Source organism: Rhinolophus sinicus, chromosome 8 (assembly GCF_057876585.1).
Source record: "Rhinolophus sinicus isolate RSI-liver-muscle chromosome 8, RSI-T2T, whole genome shotgun sequence".
Lineage (NCBI taxonomy): Eukaryota > Metazoa > Chordata > Mammalia > Chiroptera > Rhinolophidae > Rhinolophus > Rhinolophus sinicus.
In genome coordinates this window covers 9,023,536-9,041,138 of record NC_142508.1, presented here as the reverse complement: position 1 = coordinate 9,041,138, position 17,603 = coordinate 9,023,536, and the positions used below count along the sequence as shown (strand labels likewise).

Sequence of the window (17,603 nt, the reverse complement as noted above, 5' to 3'; positions counted from 1 at the left end):
GAGTTTTAGTTCGGTTAAAAATTATATCCAGTCTTTAGAAATCGAAGTATTCTTTGGTTCACCTTAAAAAAAAAAAAAAAAAAAAAGAATAGCCCATTGAATTTAACAAATACCCAAGCAAACATTCTCATTTTCCTTTGTCCCTACCCTCCTACGCTCGCTCTCACTCGTTTAACTTGTTTCAGTGGACAGGAAACGCACCATAGCCCCCTGCCTGGATGGGCGTTTTTGGAGACGCACAAGCATATAGACTAAAGTCCTCGGTTTGGAAGCCAGCCCGGTTCAAGGAGGGTTCTGATGCACTGCGGTGAATTTTTGGCAATGAGCGGGCCAGTAGCTCAATAGAGGCGAGAATCTGAAAAAGGCAAAAAAAAGAAAGAAGAATGAAAATCTACGTGGTAGTAATCTTTAAGAGCCCCATCGTACTTTACAGGAAAGCACCCGAAATCTTACACAGTTTTCAGTATTATCCTAAGTGCCTAGAAAAATACTTAAGACACTGATATTTTGCCTTAAAACGAAAATTACCCAAGTCCTACAGCTGTAATCTCTGGAAACTGAATGGGGAAAATAACCCATGGTTAGCTTTTATTTACCCTTGAGATCATTTGTCAGCCTTGGAACAATAAATAAAAATTTTTAAAACCAATGACTTGCCTATGTCTCACAGACCACAAGTCCCTTTTGGGAAGACGAGGGGAGCCGGAATTAGTAAAGCACTATATGACTTTCATAAACGGAACCATCAGGGCAACTCATTCTTTAAAGCAACTTAGTAAGGGGAAATGTTCTACACACACGTCATTAAAAGCAGGTCCCAAAGACCCAGGCTGCTGGTGGCACAGGAGCGACATGTGACAGGTGACAACCCAAGAGGAACGGAGAAGACAAGAAAGCTCTACAAAAAGACACCAATAAACAAAATGTAGAAATTCAGTGCATTTTAAGGTACAAAGGAACAGGTTATGACTCTTGAAGGCAAACAGTATGATAATGCACATTCGTGATCATGAGACGTATGTATTGAGGGCGTGGCTCAAGGTCTTGCGCATAGTAAGGACTCAAGAAAACGTCAGCGGCCATTATTACTACCATGGTTATTTTTCTAAGCTACCCAACCTTTCAAAAGTTATACTGCAATCTGTATAATGACTAATATAAGAAGGCAAAGAAGTAAGCAACGTTACAAAACTTTTTAATAAAATTATAAGCGTAACACACATAAAAATTCATGTAATACAGAAAAGTGTAAGTCCTACCTTCCAGAGGTAACCACTGTTAAAGAGTCTACACTTTCTTCTGGACCTTTCCTATGCACAAACATGCAAATATGAAAACAGAGCCCATCCTCACGCTCGCCACCATTTAAAGTGGTATCATACACATATTTTTCTGCCGTACGTTTTTCCTTACTGATATCCATGCCATCTCTAGAGAGCTACCTTGATCTTCATGTCTTTAACTTGTCCTATTGCAGTACACATTCTGTATATATCGGAGTATTTGTGGGGACAGGCTCTGCAGTACAGATTTTTAGGAGAGCCAAGGGTACTTGTCATTTTAAGTTTAAGGATTGCACCAAGTCCTGTCAAAAGGCCAAACCAATTTACATTCCACCAACACTTAAATAATTTAAAAGAAAGGCTCTTCCTTACTTCCCAACATTGTTTCCAATGTTGCCTACTGCCAATCTGAGAGGCAAAATGAAAAAGTAGTTCACTACTGTGACTTTGCATTTTACTGATTGTCACTGAACTCTTAACATCTTGTCTAAAGTTCATTCATCACTTGAATTTCTTTTGTGAATTGCCAGTTCATATCTTTTACTCATTTCCTATTATCTTCTACTGATGAATTTGTAGGGAGTCCTTTGCATAATACAAACATTTACTCTTTGTTATACATGCTATAATTATTTTTCTGTTTATCTTTCGATATTAGTTTTATTATATAGAGGTTTAAAGACTTTAATGTAGTCATACCTGCTAATCTTTTCCTTTGTAACTTCTGGATTTTGTCTCTTGCTTAGGAAAGCCTTTCCTACCTCAAGGTTATAAAAATGATTTCATTTTTAATAGTTTTGTTTTTTACATATAAGTCTTTAGCCATGTGAAATTTATATTTGTGTGTAGCATGAAAAGAGATCCTGTAATGAAAATTTAAAAGTAATACTTCAAAGGGATAAGCCTTCAATAATCTGGAAAATTCACGTATGCATTTCATTTTCTAATACCATGAGAAGAATGAAATGGCATTTACATGAGGAATATGAGCTGTCCCATTGAATACCATTTCAAAAGTGGGCCTAAGGAGCTAATTTGCGTTATTAATGTGCACCAATTGTGTTAAATGCGCAATCCTAGCACCTGGGATGTGGAAAGAACTGGGGCCAGTCCTGCTGACATTGTTCAACAACAATAACGGTCTTTTACTTTGATCGTCTTAAACCAGTGATTTTATGGGTTAAAAACAACAACAACAACTCTTCCTCAAAAGAATAACTTAGAATTCCAATTTGTAAAACATGTATCTACCTGCGCAACCATTGTGCTTCCCGTCCTTGCTTGGACACCGCCCCTGAAAGACTTGGTGTCTTTAATTCTTTAGGTGGGAACAAAAGATTTGCTCATTCCCGTGACAGTGGCTTCTGTCTAAGGAACCCACCTAGGACTGAGTATTCATTCAAAGGCACACGGTTCACAGAGGACTAACTCAGTAATTAGTAGCTGAGTAACGAGGAGCAGCACTTCCCACTTGAGAACTGTCCTGATTGACTTACTGAGACACGTTTATTATGTGCTATCAGGAGCCTCTTAAGCATCATAAAACACTGAATTTATGTCACAAAATCTACTGAAGGTGAACTTTCTAAGCTTGTTAAGGTACTTAGATTACTAATTTAAGGGCTTTAGCCTTATGACGTGAACAGATAAAAAGTAATGGAAAATTTCCAAAAATCAGGCAAGGGCAGACAGGGCTGACAGTTGCCTTTTTTTCTGCCCCAGATGAAATACACCTCAAAAACACCAAGTATTAAAGGGAAGCTTGGAACCTGTCTATTGTGCCAACAAGAATTAAAGCAGTAATTCTCTAAATATGGTCTGTGGAAAAACTATTTTCATTATAATACTATGATATTATTTGCCCTTTTTACTGTCATTATTTTACAAGCGTTTTAAGTGGAGTTTTCAGAGGCTACATGATATAAAACATTGCAACGTAATGAATGCAAATCAGAGCATCCAGTTGTCTATTATTTTCTCTTTTTTTTGCAGAGATTTGTAAACAATGTAAAACAATGCTACTCTTCTCACTAATTTTTTTGTTTGGGAAAATATAATTATTTTTCATATAGTATTACTTAATATGTAATGGTTTTACTATGCTTAGATACATTTATAAATAAGTATTTTAAAACTTCGTTTTAACTTCTAAAATAGTATTACTTATATAAACAAAAACTCTTTGGGGGTGGGGGGGTCCGCGATACTTTTTAAGTGTGTAAAAGGGTTCTGAGACCAAAAAGTCTGAGAACGGCTAGACACAGCAACATCTTTCTGAATATTTTACATTGAGGTTCCAACTTTCCAGGTGTGCACCACTGCTCAACCTTTATAAAATCACCTTTGTGCTTACTTATCTGGAGGCTGCACATAATGACATGGAATCCAAATCATGACATACAAGCTGCGTGCGCTAAAAACTGCTTAACAATCTGCATCTGAACACGAGTCTGCCCTTTGAGACATCATAAAGCTGTTTCTTACTTGGGGAAAGAGTGGTCTCTCATCTCTTTTCTTTTTCAGGCACTCCGCCATTAATCTCTTCATGGCTTTTGGACAGTTACTTCGTACCTTACTGAGATCTGGAGATAGATATCCTCGTCCCACCATAAAAATGATCTGGGAAGAAACAAAAGGACAAATCATAAAACTTGTAGATAAGCTGAAAAATACATAAACATTGAAAATTCAACAAGCAGTGCACTTAATGACATGTGTACTTTTTAAAAAAATGTACATTGCACCTCAATAAAAAGTTTGAAAACAAGGTGCTAGCATTCTGATGCCTACACTTACACTGGGAACCAATACTTCAAGGGCTGCAAATTGAAATCCTCATGACCCCTGGACTATTGTAACAGTCTCCTAATTGCTCCCGAAGCTCCAATCTCATCTCATCCAATCCATTTTCCCAGGGTAATGTTCTAAACACAGATGGGATGGATCATGCCTCTTTCCGACTTAAGTCATTTATTGGGCATCGTGCTAAGTCTTCTATACATCTGCAGCAGGAACCAAAAAAGTTCATCTTTTTAGCAGTTGTTTTGGCGTCTGCATTTTGCATTCTTGTTGAGTGAATGCTAATGGGGCATGTATGTAAATCTGAGAATCAGAGTCTCCTCCAGAGGGAAGAAGAAGGCAAAACCACTGGGGACTAAAATCTTCTGTTTAATAAAGTACAAAGGCTTGTCTTCCCTCGGTGCAGAGATTGGTAATTTTTCTAATTTCTTAATTTTCTAATTTTCGACTCTTTTGAGAGTGGGCAGAGACAGATGTTAGGATTCTTGGGGCTCGGGGAGGAGAGAGGGGTTTTAATCTTAGAGGCAACAGGTCCCATAGGGACAGACCAGAAGCTAAGGTGGAGAGAGCCAGTAAGAGATCCTTGTTATAGAGCAGAGCTGATGAATTTTAGGAACAGCCCAGTTTGATATCCTACTTTATGCTATTTCCTGTTTGGTACTATAATAAACCTTGTTTAACTATAAGCGGATCTGCCCAAATCCCACCGAAGTGGAGGTATCCCTCTTATGCTCCTTTCCCATCTCTCCTGTCATAACCGCCCTTCTCCCATTTTATAAAAGTTACCTTTTACCAACATGGAATTTCACTGTGGTACACAATGCTCCAGGGTGTAAAATTCCTGGGACACCAAAAGGACACTTCCAAATACTGGTGTCTAACTGGGCTCTAACGCATGGGTAGCAAATCCCTTTGCAAGACAGTTGGCTTCCAAGTCTTTGCTTTCAGTAAAATTGATTGAACTGTCAGCTAATTATTAAAATAATTTTCAATGACAAGTTACTATGTAATTTGTGGTACGTGCAGAAATGAGTTCAAATAACTGACAGGTAATGGTATATGGTAAAGAATTAATCTTGTTCACACAGAGGGCTGGATTTGCTTTGGGCTCCTGGGAGGTAATCACTAAACTCTTGGAATGTCTTGCCTGATAAGAGTGTCTTTGTTTAGCGGGGGAACTTGGCAGAGGCCAGATAATCTATGCTATCAATGTGATTTAGAGAGGGCTTTGACGTGTAGTACCAGCTTGACCTCTGGAGGGGCTGAGAAGTAAGCTTGGCCACAGAGGTGGTCAACCGCATCTCCGTGCCTGCGTCCAGTTATTCTGATTGCCAAAGCTCCAGCGAGTTTCCCGGACTGTGCGCAGTGCCACACGTCGCTGTCAGAATTTAGTGCCGTCCACAATTCCTCTGGGAGAGGACAACTGGGACGCCCGCCTGTGGAACTCTGCTGGATGCTGCCCTATATGCCAGTTCCCTTGGCTGATTTTAATTTGTATCCTGTTATTGTAATAAACCTGAGTATGAACAACTTTCAGTGAGTTCTATGAGAGTTAATAAATTACTGAACCTGAGGGTGGCCTTGGGGATCACTGAACTCTGCATGTGGTTATAACGAAACTCCTGATTTTCTCATCTTCTTATTTATTTGAACAATATTTCTCAGTACTTCTTTAAAAAGCCCCACGTTGTTCAAGATATACATTTCCAACAACATTTTACCTTTGATGTTTCTATGTATCAAAACGTATGTTATTTTCATTAGTTATGTATTAATAATTATTGATCACAGCAAAATTCAAAATTGAAGAATTCTGAAGCATGGAAAAAAATTTTCAATTCTAAATTTAAGTACATTAATATTGGTTGCAGAGATTAACTTGAGTGATCAATAAATACTTTAAAGCATAAAAATATGTTACCTTAGGAAAAAATTCTGTGGGGAAAGTAGACTATAAATAGTTCAAAGAGGAATAAGAGGGCTACGTAAAACTTCCAAAAATTAATGAAGAGCTTTTGTATTTTTTAAAACAAGTGGTGGTAGATGGCACATGACTATGACGGTAGAAATCAAATCAGTAGGTTTTATTGGGTACATTTAAAAGAAGGATATAACGGCTTTATTTTGAAATGTTAATACACTGAAAATTACGTTCTTTGCAATTATTTAAATTTAAAGAGAAAGTCTTTCTTGGAAATAATTCACGGATAGAAGATTCAAGTAGCACACACAGTACAAACTCAATGGCTTGGTTTGAAATTCTGGGCTGGTTATTTTCATGCTTCATCCACACTCGACACGGCGGCACCTGCACCCCTCATCCACTCGTCAGTGTCACTGGAGCACATCTGCTCACCCTCTCCCCCTGCACTGCCTCCTCAGAACTGTACACTCCACTGAGACCATAGCCTGTGTTTCAGATTCATCTCTGTATTACTGGATAACCCACAGCTCTTTGCATCAAAATTTTATATTAAAATAATTTGCATGTTGCTAAAGCGCTGGTACGTATCATTTCCTGTCTCTTGAGAACTTGTGCTTCGAACCCAGCCACCACACTGTGATAACGTCCAGGCTTCCTGTGAAGAAGTCCTCCCAGGAAGACTCATGTGGAGAAGAAGCGAGGGCCCTGGCCCCGGGCCCCACTGAGCCTGCACCTGACAGCTAGCACCACACGGCAGGTTGTGAATGAGCCATTTTGGAAGTAGATCCTTTAACAGCCAGGGAATCTACCAGCCAATACCATGTGAGATAGAGAGAAACCTTCCTCAGTTTGAACTGAGCGCAGTTCCAATTGCCGATTCAGAATTTGCTTAAGCCACTATGTTTTGGGTGGCTTGTTATACAGCAATAATAATTGGAATACACTTGAAGTAACAGATAAACATTATGTTACTTTCTTCTAAGACCACACAGCTCTTCTACTCCAAGAAAAGCCATGAGTGTACACAGTTAATATACTTAGCTTAAATCAGGATATTATTAATCTTAATTTAGTAGAAAAGCTCCACTGTAAGAGGGAAGAAGAATTAGAGAGCAAACTGGAATAATAAAGAGGGAAAAAAATGACAAAGCAATTGCTCCGACTTTCAGCCTCTGCATAACTAAAAGTAGACAGCACGCTATTCTGCAAAGTAACATGGGCATGGTCGTTCTTCAAGGAGCTAAGAGACCTGTTTTAGGAAGGAATCTGATCTTTATAACTGCAAGGAACTCTTTAGTCCAATTTCTCATTTTTAGAATTGGGAAAAAAACAAAAACCCAGAGAGGTAAAGTGCCCAGGTTGTGCAGCTTGAGTCAGGGTCTGTCATGACATCTCACTGCTGCACCAGAGTCCTGCCCTGAATTGACAGCCAAAGGCTCCCACCTCAGACTGTGGGGATGAGAGTGTAGGGGAATGGTTTCTATTATGTAATACGGAAGCAGCTTTCCCATCTCCCATGAAAAACAATATTCCTAGATTTTCAAGCAAAAGTCCAATCTGAGAGCCACGGAGATCAAAATATAAGACAAAGAAAAATCAAATCAAGGGGACAGATGAAGCAATGCCTGCAGTTAGTTCACTGAGGATGACCAGAGCTATGGATTCAAAAGGGAGTTTCATGGAATGTGCCATTTGAAGGAAGCAGACTAGAAGATAACGAAGGAGACTGGTAATGCGAAGAGGATATCATTCGTCTATCTCCATTTTCTTTACCAAATACTTAACTTGGTTTTGGACTGGCAAACTCCAGAAGGCTCTAACTGTATTACCAGAAAGCATTAACTAGTAAAGGCCTCACCCTTCTGTGGGACACTCACTTATCTCTCTCATGGAGAGTAAGCCCTTGCCACGTCATTTATTATACTCTCATGGAGGACACAGGACCTACAACGCCAAGAAGTGGTGAGTGCAGAACTCTGGCATGCTTTGGGTCATATTTTAGAGATAATAATACTGTTTCCATAATACACTTTTATTATTTTATTGAAATAAGTATATTCACTGACAAATGGGTTTCATCTAAGTTCATAAATTTTTATTTGTAGTCTCTATGAAAAACCAACTAAAACTAAATTAAAATTCCCTTGTAATTCCTCTAGAAAAATAATAGGCACAGGAAAAGTAAACATGGTACAGGGTATTACGCTGTACAGTTGAGTTAATAAGACTGTAAAAGGCAGAACACACAAAGCTTGCAAATTAGAGACCATCTTGCTGCTTAGACCACGATCATCAGATCAGTCATCTCTGTAGAATCTGTCACAAAAACAATATGTGCAATGTTTCAATTGTGCTTTTTAGTGAGCATTTTGGTCCATCCTGAATCTAAGTTTCACGTAGGCTTAAAACATCAGCTCATTAGAAGCCAGGTCATAGATTTTTTTTTTTTTTTTTTTTTTTAACAGGCAAAACTAAGATTCAACAGTCTAAAGATACAAAGTAGTTAGAAAGACTAAACAGCAACTAAAAAATTAGTTTTGTGTTGACCTGAGTAGAAATGTAGCCATTTTTTAAAATTCTCAAAATACAGATTTAAGACCACTGTTGTGTAAAGGCTACACGGTGATTCAATAAGCATATACCAAGGACATGATATCTTAGATTATTTCTCTGATATCACATGATAGTGAAGTTCTTAGTGAGAAAGCTACCATGTTTCCCCCAAAATAAGACTGGTCTTATATTAATTTTTGCTCCAAAAGACGCATTAGGGTTTATGTTCAGGGGATGTTACGCTGAAAAATCATGCATGCTAGGGCTTATTTTCTGGTTAGGTCTTATTTTCGGGGAAACACAGTACTCAGAGCTGTCATCCAAAAGACCGAGAGTGGAGCTGTTGACCAAAATACACAACCACTACTTAAAAGAAGTAACACATTTATACACAAAAACTATCATTTCATTAGGTTGGGAGGTTATGAGGAAACACAAAAAATGTTTGCGCTCCTCTTTTTAGATCGGTGATTCTTGACTTTGGTGTGTATCAGAACCACCTGGGAAACTTAACTAAAAATGCAGGTACTTAGACCCCACCTACTGAGTCAGAATCTATTCCAGCATCTCCATTTTTAAAAAACTACCCAGGCGATTCTGAGACAAACCACAGCATAAAGTATAAATAGTATTAATTAATCAGTTTATAGAGTCAACTATTTTTTCTACACTATTAACAGTGTAACTGCTGTAACTCTTTTGTCTCTCTCTCTCTGACACACACGCGCGCAGGCAGACACTTTTAAAATGCTGACGTATACAAGGTATTTTCAGTAAAGAGAATTCATTTTTCATGGCCAGTGTTAAAGGCCTAAGTGAATTTCATATGGCCGGGATAGAAAAGGAAAAAAGCTGCATGTGGCTACGTTGGTACGTTCTGGAAGGTAAGGGACAGAGAATAGGAACTCAGGAAGAGAGAAGTAAAAAAATTCCCTCCTACTAGACCCGCCCTTATGGAAAAAGGAAAGCATGATGTCACAGTTCTTCCATTTACCTAGTTTTGAAAATTAGAAAAAGAGGAAACAATAATTTTATCAGAATCTGATACAAATAAGTTCATGGCCGAGTACCTACTTAGGTAGCACAACCTGTGAGAGAGCGAAAGACGTAACAGAGCTCAGATGCTGTAGGTGTAGAGATCATTCTTTTCACCCTGCCATGGTCAAGAAACATGAGGTACGTCCATTGTTGTATCTCTGGTTTCCAGTCAGAAGAGCAGGAATCTCACTCCATTACAACACATATTTAAGAATGGTATTTCAAGGCCTCACATGCTATTACTACCAAAAGTATACAATAGGTTTCTACTACTGGTGCAAAGATCAAGAGATCTATCCCTCATACTTACCCAGGACTCAACACTTCTTTTCTACAATGAATTGGAACCTTTACGTAAATAGTAAGTAAACCCCAAGAGATGGTAAATATGTACCTGGTCCCTGTTGTTGATGTTTGAATAAGGTAACTGTCCAGTCATCAATTCATACAGAACAATCCCAAATGCATACACATCTGACTGAAAGCTATAGGGGTTTTTATCTTGCATTCTGATTACTTCTGGTGCCTGTTAGAACATAAAAAGAAAAATATTCTCATTTATTCTTTACTTCAACTGAATAAAGACTGAAAACCAAACTATTATAATTCCCAGAACAATGCTTTTATCATTCAATAACCCATCTAATATGTAATCAATTCTCTTATTAATGGTCAAAAATAAAACTGATCAGGAAAAAAATGCTCTGTAAACTCTGAAAGAGGCCGTATTAGCTGCGATTTTATATGCACTACTAAGATTTTATAATTTTATCAGCTACCCTTTCTACACAAAATATCGTCATTGCCATTTGAATTCCTCCCTTGACTTACCCATCAAGAATCAGCTCCCACTTCCCATTCCTGATTCAGCAAAGAAACACTACACCCGTGATTCTAAGATGTTGGCAGTAGCACAACCTCTACGACAACTGCCTTAGAATTTCAGGTGTCCCATTGGTACCAATGATTTTCCTTATGTCAGGGCACCTTGGACGATAATGGTAAAATTTCAAGACCGATAAACTCAAATCCCTTTCCTGCCTCCAAAAGTGGTATAAACATGCCATGGACGCTTTATTAATGAAAGCAACAGATAGCAGGTAGGTTTAGAAGATGGAATAAAGACTCTTTTGGCTGCTGCTTCTTGGACAAAAATACTGACCAAATCATGTTTGTTACATGTTTGCACACTGTGTTCTATAAGTAAATTTCTTATTAACTACTTACATGAAATACAATAAATGCTTGGTTAAATATTAGCTTTAAAGAGTTCCTTCACCTGGAATCTTCTGTATTGTTTCATTTGGAAGGAATTAAATAAATTGCAGGGTATTAATAAAAAAATCTGTGAAAACATTAAATTGATACCACAACTAGAATGAATTGCAAAAATGACTGAAATACCTGGGACAAGATTCCTGGTTATTCGTCAGGATAAGGCAGGTGAGACTGTCTCACAAGGCAGGCAAAATGGCACTCAGCCTCACCTGCAAATTAGAATCACCTGTGCAGCCGTGAACCTCTCAACGTCCAGACCACATCCCAGCTCAATAATAACACATCACAATCTGGGGGTGGAATCCAAGCATTGTTAATTGTTAAAGTTCCCCAGGTGATTTTAGTGTCCAACCAAGGCTGAGAACCACTGATGGAAGATGTATAGGAGATCCTGATGTGATTGAAACGATGGGGGTGAAGAAGAAGGTTGTAGCTACAGTGGTACCTCGGGTTTCGAATGTAATCCGTTCCGGAAGGCCGTTCGAGTTCTGAAATGCTCGAAAACAGCCAACAGCTAGGCCTCAGGATCTTGCACTCAGCAGAAGCCGTGAGATGTGCTTGACTTCTGAGGCATGTTTGAAAACCGAAGCATTGACTTCCGAATTTATGGTGCTCATAAACCAGAATGTTTGTCAACGGAGATGTTCGAAACCCGAGGTATTACTGTACTTGCTTTTGTCATATTTTATTGATAACTGCTTTTAGTGATACACTACAAAATAAACCACATACAACTGTGATGTAATGAACAAGCCAGAATACTGAGAGGCTGGTTATGGTACAGACATAATTTTCAAAGCCAGTACACAACTTTTGTGAGGAACAGAGTAATAAATCAGTTGAGAAACTGTCTTTAAAACTCAGTTTTACCTCACTGTTGTTGGGAGATAGCTTGAGAAAAAGTTGTATGTCATCTATTTACAAGAAATGCATGATTGATCCTCAATTAATTTGTAAAAATTTTTACAAAGATTTCTTTCTCCTCTAAGATAAAAATAAAGCAAGGTTGCGAAGACTATTGTAAATAATTCAGAGAATGATATAACCCTACTCCTGACCAAACGCTTCTTTCCCAGTCTATGGGTGTCCCACGCTGTTTCTGAAGGCAGTATCTACCGAAGAGGATTTATTCAACAACTGAGTGTACTACTGGCTAATCTCTTATCGTAAAGCTCAGCTTGGTGGAATAAAGGCTGAACCCATCTACCCACGTATTAACAAAAAAGAAATTAGAAGAAAATGCAAAACTTCATGTATAAAAATCCACTAAGGTATTTGAAAAGGACAAAGCTGAAGACCTGACTGAGCGTCTCTCCCCCACTTGTTAAAATAAACACAACTCTAAAACACGTATCAGCTGTTTCTTTATAATGACAGGTTTTGCAATTTCAGTACTTAAAATCTGTTTTCCCTGCCTCTTCTTCTGATACATAGCCATCTTTGTTACAAGGCGTGTGCCTCCAAGGTGCCTGAGATCTGGAGTACAATGATTAGCCTCTTGTTTATAATTATTTATTGAATAATTATAATTATATATTAAATAAAAAATTTAGCTAGCTCTAATGACTGAACCTTATAACTGGAAAAGGCATTAGGAATGCACCCCAATGGTAGAGACGGAGACTTGGAGGAGGTTAAGACGCGTGCAGGTTACGTAGAGTCATGCAGAGCGTTAGCATACAGAGCTCTTAACTCTTAAGTCCAATCCACCTTCCCACCTTGCCACTTGCCCTAATTTCAGTTATTATTACAAGAAATCATAGCTGAATTTAACCCGAGCTTATCTCACCTGGTTCAGAATCCTACCTTGGAATTCCCTCCCTGGGAAATGACAGAGTTCAAAGAATTCAGGCAAATGTGGTATTAGACCCTTACAACTTTTCTGTTTCCAGCAGAGGGTCCCGAAGTACAGATTTTAGTATGCAAAGTTTAAAATTGCGCTTGTAGTTTTGGGACACCCTGTATTCAGCTTACAGCAGTTCTCAAACTTTTTGGGCTCAGGACTCTTTCAGTCTTAAAATGATTGAGGAGCCCCACGGAGCTTTTGTTTATGTGGATTATATCTGTGGATAATTATCACATTCAAACTTAACGGAGAAACTTAAAACTTTTATTAATTAATTCATTTAAATAAAACAACCATTAGCTGCTAACACAGATCCCATATTTTTAGTGAAAAGTAACTATATTTTCAAAGCCGAAAAAGTTTAGTGAGAATAGTTCTGGAATTCTTTTTGACCACCTGGATTTAATAGGATCCAGCTAGAGTCCCATATTTGCTTCTGCATTCAATCTGTTGTGCTGTGTTGTTCTGGTAGAAGAGAAAAATCTGATCTCACACAAGGATGACCTTGGGCACTTCTAAGTGGGTCTAGGGACTCGTTTGAGAACTACTGACTTAGAGGGTGATTCCTAGACTGCCCTTTTCATAGCTTGCACAGTTTTAGTTCCCTTCTTTCCTATCTTCTCTTCTCTTCCACAAAGCAGAAGTAAGAACGAATACAGAGAAAGAAAGAGCTATGCAGGGCAGCACACACGGTGACAAGTGTTAAAAATCTACCTCTCCTTTTTTGTCTTTCCTCTCCCAGCTGCCGCATAATTAATACGGTTCTTTCTAGTCTAAAGGAAGTAACTTTCCAATTTAGATTTAAATAAAATGGTAAAACAGCCTGTCTTAAAGGAGTTCTCGTCACAAAACCTTAATAATGCCTGCAGATCACACCTGCTTAAATTGCATACTTGGTGCACCGAACATTTTGAACACAAAATATTCTAAAGAGACAATTCCAAACAAAATTTAAACAGTGTTTACAAAATACATATTTTCTGTTTGAAAGATACTGAAACTGATTTCATAATATTCTTTTTAAAGATTAAAAAATAAGATCAACATTGATTTTTGTGAATACTGGGAACTATGAAAATACTATAGTTGAAACCTTCAATGATTTTCTAGCAGCATCTCAGGGTCCAAAAATTTAATTAATGAAAAAAAAAGCCTCAATTCTTACCATCCACAAAATGGATCCAGACAACTGTTCAAACTGATGGGACCCACTCCATCGAGATTTCACTGTAGCTAGACCAAAATCACCTATTTTTACTGTGAGGTCTTCATGAAGAAAAATATCTGTGGTGTAATAAGTAAAGGAAAACAATAGATCTCATTTTCCTATCAGGGCAAGCGTTATGAAAATTTTAGGTAAGAGATCTAATTTCTGTAATTCTGTAGTATGATATTCTTTAAAATAATACTTCTATTTCCCCTTAATTAATGTTTTAAAAAATAATTATGTCTATTTGGCCTGTATGACCTGCTTTTAAAGTTTTGGGGCTGGAAATGTGGTAGGATGAGGTGAGATGTTTTGCTAGGTGTCTGGGAGACTCTGAAACTTTCCAGTTAGATTTTAGTAATGGAGGCTCGAATATCCTTTCTGGCACTGCTAGGAAAGGGGTAAAGGCTCTTCACTGGAATGAAGGTGGTTGGCAGACAGGAACTGAAACTGAGTTTACGGATGAGGAGGAAGAATTACCTTTTTCTCACCTCATTGTTACGTAACTTAGAGCCTTCATTTACAACTCAACTGCTGAACAGGGTCAGGTCAACGTGCCAAAAGCAACTAGCAGACAGGTATGACATTGTTATAGTGTTGACAGCACGTAGCAGTAATCAAAAACAGCCCTACTACCAGGAAGATTTGATTTGTTTTTTGTAATGCTCCACCGTTCAGAAACCAAAAGCAGGTTGCAGTACCTCACTCTACTATAGTTTTCATGCAAACCCATTTATTAATTCTCATTACAGTATATTTAACTTAGCATGAAACGGTTTTTACATAATGTGAAGACAAAGTGCAGAAGGAAAAGTCAGGATGTTTTCAAACCTCGCAGACAAATTTCAGGAAGGATACTATTACTCTTGAGGTCTCTGTGGATGATTGACTTGGCGTGTAAGTAACTGAAAAACAAAACATCATTTTAACCTGAGGAGGGCTAAATACTCTGGCCTCACAATCTATAGACCATATTTCGCGGTGTAAGGACTTATTTAGAATCATGATACAATTGCAAACTGTACAATGTGATAGCCCTTTTACATAAGAAATATTAAAATAGACTGTAAATGAATTTCGGATTAGAGGAACACATGACTAATATCGTACAGCCAAAATCTTGTTTTCTACTAAAAGACTTTGCTTTATCTTGTACTATTTACCAATACAAACCGTTCATGTCAATCAGGCAAGCCTATTTACCCATGTCCTTTAAATACACCTTGATATTTAATGCCATCTGTGATCAGTGGTCCACTCCTACACCCATCCCCCAAATCAGCTTTCATTCTGTTCTTCACCTCTTCATACCTATCCTTTAAGATTGAACATACTTCTAACGCCTGAGTAAAGCTTTCCCATTACTGACTCAACTGAAAGTGATCTTCCCCTGTTCACTTATATAGAAATTATTCTAACAGCTGCTTCACGTGTTTTTTTCCATGTATGTTCACTTTCTGTTTAGGAGGTAAACTACCAGAATATGAAAGTTTGATTGATAAATTAATACCATTCTTAAAGGTAGTATAAATATATTCTTAAAATACCTTCTTAAAACTACCGTCTTTCCCCGAAAAATAAGAGCTAACCGGACAATAAGCTCTAGCATGATTTTTCAGGATGACATCCCCTGAACATAAGCCCTACAGTACCTTTTGGAGCAAAAATTAATATAAGACCCGGTCTTATTTTGGGGGAAACACGGTAGTGAGTAGCAAACTGCCCCATAATGGCCACACTGAATCTGTTTTAAAGTCAACAATAACTTCATTGATGTTCTCCCTAAAAACTGCTTTAGTTGAGTTGAGGGAAAAGGGTTGTGCCTAGTTTATTTCTGTTTATCCCCAGTGCCCAGTACCATGCCTGGCGTGCAGTAAGTATTCAATACACATCTGTTGAATCAATTACAATGAGATACATATAATGTCCTAGTCAAGGTTTTTTCTTCATTTAACACTGGAGAGGACAGATACGTATACGAAACTCCTGAAATTTGACAATGACCAAACATTAGGTAATGTTTTGCCTTATACTGAGACTATAAAATCAAAGTTATATAATGAACACTGTTAAAAATGGAGTTTGCAAATAATTAAATTTGTTATCTATGCTTTCACATCTTCATTTAAACTTCCATACCCTCCCAGAGACCAAGATTTTGAAACATTTTTCTTAGACAAAATTTTCATTTCGAATTACTGTTTATAGTCTTTTCCTCTACTTACTCTCTAATTTCACACTGTTTATTTCCTTCCTAGCATTGACTACAATCTACAGTTATCTTGCTGTCATGACCTTTAGGCCCTGGGTTTACGACATCACAGTCCCTCTTCCACTGAAAGAAAACAGTGATGTCAGTTATAAGCATTAATTGCTTCAAATGTTCTGCAGCGACAGAGGAAGGTAGAAACAGAAGGAGAAAAATGGGTCTCGATCAAAAGCTTTCTCTTCTGGGGCTGGGGAAACCTTGTGTCCATTAGAAGGGGGATAAATGATGGTGGTGGAGCTCAGAGAGCTGGGACTTAGGTCACTGAAAAGGTGTGAATCTTTGAATAGACGTTCTGTCTCCAGTGAAATTAAAAACAACAATAAATGGGTGGTACATGTGAAAATGTGGCGGCATGATAAGTTACAAGAAGGGAAGATAAAGGTATTCTTGATGGATGGTGTCAATCTTTTCAACAAATTTGATACAAAGAAATATAGTAAGAATAAGGTAGTTAGAAATACAGCAAGAATAAGTTAGATAGAAATATAACTAAAGGGTTGAGGAAAGAAAATTTCTGACCAGGAAAGGACTTACTAGATAATCAACAAGATATAAATATGATTGCTGAGCTAGTGATATAAGCTTGGTAGAGCTGTTCAGCATAAATCTATGAAAGGCCAATGTTACATATAGCTGCAACTTGAAATAACAATACCTTGTCCTTGTGTAATCCCATACTGATTACAAACGGCTTTCCTAACTTTTATCTCATTTAATAATACTCTTTCTGTAACATCTCTATTACAAAAGCAGTAAAACAGCAGAAATCCAGGTCTATATAATGGAAGGTTGAAAATAAAAGGGCCTCAAATTACCAAGCTGGAAAAATGAGATCACTGTCATATCTCATTCCCCACATAATATAATGTTCCAGAGTAATTACTACCCTAAATAATTCTATACAGACACTAAAACAATTTCCTAAGTACCAACCAGTTTTATAATGGAAAATGCCAAAAAACACATAACTGGTTGAGGGTAGGGAACAAGAATAAATAGACTCTACTTTGCTCCTTCTTACTTTTCTAAGATGTTAATGAGAACCTTACAATAGAGTCACAAAAGTAGTAGGAAAAAAGACCGTACTATAAACTAAATGAATATTATCGTCTTGATAGGTTTCTCTTAGCAGTCTCCTTCCTTGAAGAAAAAGTTGTCTACTTAAGAATCATTTAGTCTTAAAGTTAGGAAATCATCTAGTAAAATTTGTTCTCTACGCTACTTCTTTCAAGCTCTTATCCAAGATTCAGCTTTTCAACATTCTTCTTAGGGCATAATCTGATGCCCCTAAAGTAAATACAATACTCTAGATTTGACCTGATCAACCCATATTAGAGTGAGATTCTCATCTTCATCTTCCCCTTGAATGTAAGACCTGAAACCATAAAACTCCTAGAAGGAAACAT

At 37.6% G+C, this 17,603-nt stretch overlaps 1 protein-coding gene across 6 annotated transcripts in view; it reads right to left on the bottom strand.

The window, feature by feature from the left end:
* Nucleotides 1-17,603, bottom strand: part of BRAF (B-Raf proto-oncogene, serine/threonine kinase) — a 121,579-nt gene that overhangs the window by 12,540 nt on the left and 91,436 nt on the right. For all 6 annotated transcript variants that reach the window (XM_074315267.2, XM_074315266.2, XM_074315265.2 and 3 more), the window contains 5 exons: nt 14,787-14,833; nt 13,887-14,005; nt 9,992-10,123; nt 3,768-3,902; nt 202-355 (listed from right to left, as the gene is read on the bottom strand). In XM_074315267.2, the coding sequence (XP_074171368.2) occupies nt 202-355; nt 3,768-3,902; nt 9,992-10,123; nt 13,887-14,005; nt 14,787-14,833 (587 nt within the window). The remainder of the gene's footprint in view (nt 1-201; nt 356-3,767; nt 3,903-9,991; nt 10,124-13,886; nt 14,006-14,786; nt 14,834-17,603) is intronic.